This window comes from Gekko japonicus, unplaced genomic scaffold (genome assembly GCF_001447785.1).
Source record: "Gekko japonicus isolate JY-2015 unplaced genomic scaffold, Gekko_japonicus_V1.1 scaffold555, whole genome shotgun sequence".
Classification (NCBI taxonomy): domain Eukaryota; kingdom Metazoa; phylum Chordata; class Lepidosauria; order Squamata; family Gekkonidae; genus Gekko; species Gekko japonicus.
The window spans coordinates 402473-408295 of NW_015161420.1; the positions used below are offsets into that span (position 1 = coordinate 402473).

The 5823-nt window shown below is 42.5% G+C and overlaps 1 protein-coding gene across 1 annotated transcript in view; it reads left to right on the plus strand.

Moving 5' to 3' along the window:
• RRM2B (ribonucleotide reductase regulatory TP53 inducible subunit M2B) overlaps positions 1-5033 on the plus strand; it is a 16809-nt gene extending 11776 nt beyond the window's left edge. Inside the window, exons 6-9 of the mRNA XM_015428168.1 lie at positions 2437-2576; positions 3288-3392; positions 3767-3880; positions 4871-5033. Coding sequence (XP_015283654.1) covers positions 2437-2576; positions 3288-3392; positions 3767-3880; positions 4871-5023 — 512 coding nt within the window. The 3' untranslated portion in view covers positions 5024-5033. The remainder of the gene's footprint in view (positions 1-2436; positions 2577-3287; positions 3393-3766; positions 3881-4870) is intronic.
• Positions 5034-5823: the final 790 nt, after the last annotated feature.

The following is a 5823-nucleotide window of genomic DNA, read 5'->3' on the forward strand; positions in this document are numbered from 1 at the left end:
GAATTGCAATTAAAGAATGATCTAATAGAATACCTTTTCTTTTTTGCTGAATCATAGCACATGTTAGTACGTAGCATTAAATCACAGACCTCACAACTCCCACAGGGAAAGTTGCCAGCCAGTAAACCCCTACCATCTATTCCCCTTTGGACCACTAATGTAGATTTAAGACTGCTTCTTACTAGCATGTCTTTGAAATTCTTTGACCTTCTGTAAGCAAATATAGGGGCAGACTCACATGAAGCAATGTTACTTAACAGATGCCAGTGTTTCCTGATGATATTACTAACTTGAGCAGACCTGCCATCATAAGTCAATGGGATAATCATCCCTTTGTCAGAATCACCTTGTTTTATCTTAGGTATCAGGAGTGAGGACCTATTGGTGTTTTTAGCCTTATAAAAGGCCTGCTTCACAACTCTAGAGGAGTAGCCCCTGTCCTTAAACTGTCCCATCAGTGTTTTAGATTGTTCAACAAATTCAGAGTACTGACTACAGTTTCTCCTAAGTCTCAACAGCCGGGAATAAGGTAGGTTCTTTTTCAGGTGTGTTGGGTGGAAGCTGTCACTAGACAAAAATGAGTTTGCATCTGTCGATTTTCTATATGTGCTGGTCTGTATTCTATTTCCCACCCTTTTAACACTGACATCCAAGAAATTGATCTCCTTGCAATCATACTTCATTTCAAACTTAATAGTATCATGTAGGTCATTAATGTACTCCTTAAATTCCAACAGGATTGACACAGAACCCTTCCACAGTAAAAAAAAATGTCATCCAAAAATCGTTTAAACAAAATAATGTTCTCAGCATAGATGTTATCTGCATTCAGGATGAATTTATTTTCAAACCTATTCATAAAAAGGTTTGCCAGCTCAGGTGCAAATTTGCACCCCATTGCAGTCCCTGATATCTGCCAGAAAAATCTGTTCTGAAACTGAAAATAATTTCTTTTCAAACAAATCTCAGCCATATGACATAAAAAGAAAGTAGGAGGGTAGGGATCACCTTCCCTTAAATCCAGTGAATTTGGAAGAACCTCCAAAGCCTCATCCTGTGGTATATTGGTATATAGTGATACCACATCCAGAGTTACAAAGAGCATATCCTCATGTTCAATTCTAATTTTATTAATATGACCCAAAAAGTCCATAGTGTCTCTCAAGTATGTATTAGTTTTTGGGATGAAGGGTTTTAAAAAATCATCCAAATAACTAGCCAATGGTTCCAAAATAGACCCACATCCTGAGACTATGGGTCTGCCAGGAACAGGCAGTACACCTTTATGGATCTTGGGTAAAAGGTAGAATTGTGGGGTTCTATTCTCAGATTGGAGTAGGAAGTCATAAGTTGGTCTGGATATGTAGTCTGCTAGTAAGGCCTCATCTAATGCCACAACAATTTCTTTTCTTACCCTCTGAATAGGATCCTCCTTGCTTACACTGTAATGTAGAGTATTATTCAATTGTCTATTGGCTTCCACAATATAGTCTGTTTTATCCCATATAACCAAAGCACCCCCCTTATCAGCTGGCTTAACTGCCTTCCCTTCAGATCTCCGGGCGCCCCGCAGCCGTTGGGTGACTGGAGAAGGCAAGGCTTGGAGAGAAGCCTCCCTCCCAGGATCGGCTTCCCCAGGCACCCTGCAGTTGCGAGGTTCCTGGGGAAGCCACTCTTGGGAGGGAAGGTAGCTTAAACTGCCTTCCCTTGGCTTCCGCAGGAACCCCGCAGCTGCAGGGCACCTGGGGAAGCCGATCTTGGGTGGGAAGACAGTTTAAACTGCCTTCCCTTGGCTTCCCCAGACACCCAGCAGCTGCAGGTCTCCTGGGGAAGCCAATCTGGGCAGGCAGGCAGACTGGGGAAGGGAGGGGGACATTTAAACATGCCTCCCCCTGGGTCTTCCCTTCCTCAGTGGCCCAGCTGCTTCCTTTGGTCAATTTCACTCCCCAGCTGATGGGCAGGGAGTGAAACTGACCAGAGTTAGGGCTCCAGTGCCCTTATACTTTCCCCATAGAGTATATTGGCATCAAAAATATTCGGCAGTACCAATTTTCCCTGAACGCCCACTATCTTACTGATATTGGGATTCGGGAATATCGGTATATACTGATATTTTTCGGGCTTGGTTTACCTGAACCTGAAAAATGCCAATATATATATTTTTGTGCACACCCCTTTTCCTTGCAAGACAAACTGCCTTTCCTTGCAAGACAAACAGTGAGCCAAACATTTTACTGCCACTTGACTAAAACTCGGAAGTTACTTTGGGTCTGGCTCCAGGCTGTGGCCTGCCAGTTGACCTTCCCTCCTGGATGCAGTTCTATAACCTTATATCCTTACACCCTGCAGTCAAAAAAGTCCCCTTTAGCAACTGAAGGAGGGTTTGTGAGTTGTGTGTCTAAACTGCCAACATCTCTTGTACTGTTTTTGTTACAGGGGAAAGAGGGGAAGTGGTTGCTTTTGCTGCTGTTGAAGGGATCTTCTTCTCTGGCGCTTTTGCAGCTATATTTTGGCTCAAGAAAAGAGGACTGATGCCCGGGCTCACTTTCTCCAATGAACTCATTAGCAGAGATGAAGTAATGTGTGACAGAAATCGTGTTAAACTACTGTTAAAGTCTGGTGGTTACAAGCAAAATGGTCAGAATAAAGTAGTGATAGATGGTAGAAGAAACATACATATAATTTATAGTCAAAATAGTACAAATATCAGCAAGCGGCCTGAGACTCTTGCTGTTTTTGAAAGGAGATGTATGTGTTTTCCCCCTCGCCTATTACATACCACTGTTCAGTTATTTTAAAATATGAAAAATGGCGGGAAGGTAACGGCAAAACTGTCTTCTGAATGAAGAATCAAGTTTACCTCTCTAGCTCGTTTTTGTTCTGCCTTTCCTCCAAGGATCGTAGCAAGTCATACATATTTCTCCCTTCCTCCATGTTATCCTTACAACAACCCTGTACGATAGCTTAGGTTGAGATAGTGACTGGCCCAGTAAGTTTAATGATAGGTTGTGGATGAACCCAGATTCCAGTCTGGCACACTAACTTCCCACATCATGTTCATCATTTCCAGTGATTTTCAGATGTGCTGGGGGCCGTTGCAGGTTGGAAAAATGGTGCAACAGGAGAAGGTTTAAGCCCACTCCTTTCTCCTTGTACTCTTCGAACTTCCAGTTATGTATGAAAGCACCCAAGTGCAAGTGTAGTTTCTTGCCACGTTGGAATGCAGCCTACCTGTTTTTGAGAGCAACGAAAGGGTTACTAACAATTTTTCCTCTCTCCTTTTTCAGGGCCTCCATTGTGACTTTGCCTGCCTGATGTTTCAGTATATAGTGAATAAACCTTCAGAGGAAAGAGTCAAAGAAATAATTGTCAATGCAGTTGAAATTGAACAGGTGTGCAAACCAAATTGTGCTGTGCCACATTCTGCCGAGGTTGGGAAGCTTTTTTTGTATGAGCGTGTGTGCCAGAATTGCTGGGTAATTCTAAAAGTAATTCCTGCTTGTGTGTGTGGTTTCTAATTGTGCGAGTAGGACCTTGCTAACTGCTTTTAATTAACATAAAACACTTAGTGCATAGTAAGCAATCTATAAAAAGCAGTTAGCTGCATCAGTGGATATTTGCAGTGGCCTGGTAAATATCACCAATTCTGTATGGTGAGCTGCTGCAGGAGGCCTGCCCATGACACTGTTTAAGGTGGCACAGTAACATGTTAATCCCGAGAAAGTTATACCTTCTGAAAGATCCTTTTTTCCTCCTAACTTTGCAGGAGTTCTTAACAGAGGCCCTACCGGTTGGCTTGATAGGAATTAATTGCACTCTGATGAAACAGTATATTGAGTTTGTGGCAGACCGATTGCTTCTGGAGCTGGGCTTCTCCAAGGTACAGCCATTCATTGGTCTTACTCGCAGCGACCTGTCCTTTGAATTTCCCCTTTTTCTACTTCAATATTGTCCGTTAACTCCACAGTCACTTGCAAAGGTCTCTTTGTCTCCTGTAACCCAAACAAGCATATTTTTGCCCCACCGTTCTTTCAAGGAGCTCAGGGCAACCTGCCTGAGTGACCCTCAAATGTCATCCTTAATGTAATCGCATGAGGCAGGTTCCCTGAGTGCGAGTGACTGGCCAAGGTTTCCTGGTAAGCTACGAAGCTGAGTAGAGATTTGAGCCCATTTCTCTCCAGTCCGGTTCAGCACTGTGGTGACTACATCACCCTAACTCAATTTCTCTGGATCTGAGTGCTTATAAGGCAAGCTGTTCACCTTTGGCTATTTCCTTCTTTGGTCAGTGGTGCCTGGCAGATCTCTTCACACATGTAAGCTCGTCATTCATTATATTTGTGGAACTGGCTGCTGTTGTGGCATTACCCACTTTTTCATTCAGAACATGCAAAGCTGGACAGTCATATTTGAGTAACCTTGATTAACGGTGGTATTGAATGTGGGTTTTCACCTTCTGAAATTATCTTGGGTAAGAATCCTAAACAGATTGATGCCCTTCTAAACCCATTGAAGACAATGGGTTTAGAAGAGTGTAACTCTTGATTAGGATTGACTCTCAGTCAAGACTGGGGAAGGGGAGGGACGGTTTTCAGGTCTTTGTGGGGCAGTAGTTGTGTTGGGCAAGTGAGGAAGAGCCAGGATGATGGGCAAGTCATTGCAGAAATCTGGGAACAGTTTTGCAGTCATTACTGATGCCTGGACAGTGTTATGGACAGAGTTATTCTAGACTTTGTCTATGAGAAAGGGGAGGGATGCCATCTTTTCCTCTCTTTGATTAGAAGTGTCCTCCAGCTATTGTCAGCGTTTATAGCCTCTTGTACATTGCTTCTTTCAGTTGCTCTGGTTTAAGAACCAGTGTGTTTCTTCTCAGGTCTTTCAAGCTGAAAACCCCTTTGACTTCATGGAGAACATTTCACTGGAAGGAAAAACCAATTTCTTCGAAAAGAGGGTTGCAGAGTACCAGCGCTTTGCAGTGATGGCTCAAACGAACGATAATGTTTTCACTTTAGATGCTGACTTCTAGTCTTATGTGAGGGTGGAATGTGCATTCACTGGTTTGCTGCAAAAGTGTCTGTTTCTTCAACTGGATCTGGAGTGTTCTGGAGAAACGTTTTCATGTTTCACATTGTTTTTATATAGTGTATTTATTGCAAATTGTGATATAAGGAGTTTTTATTTTTGTTTACTCTCTAACAAATGTTCCTGCTATGAAATCATGCAACTTTTGCACTTAGTGGAAGTTAATTAATATCATTATGACATTTGGGTAAATTTCCATATTAGTTTACATTAAGTGACAAGCTTTGACTTAATTAGAAGATGTATTGACTTGTAGTGCAATCCTGCAAGTGCATTCATGGGAGTAAACTGCACTGAACAGATCTGAGTGGGATTCTGAGTAGACCTGCTTAGGATTGCTCTCTTCAGCCTTAACTTTCCACACTCCATAAATGCTATTGCAAATGAAGGACACACTGCATTGCCACCACAGAGAACCTAACTAGGTCCTAACTAGGATGAGTAACGAACTTGAGCATGGCCTTTCCTTCCAGCCTATATCCAAAACTAGCAAGTATTTTGTATTGTAAACAGCTCTGGTTTTCCCGTAAGCACCAAAGACAAGTGATGAAGCTGTCAGTTGAAATCAATGTACAGAAGTCCTTTGATGTCAACTAAGCAGTGCATTGCTTCTGTTTCTAGTTGGAGAACAGAGTTCAGGGTTCTAGCAGTTGTGCACAAACTCTAGAAACTGTAGTCGCTGTGGTAGTGTGGTGTAAGGACCAAAGAAACTCCATTTTGAGCTTCTGGTTAAAGATGAGAAAT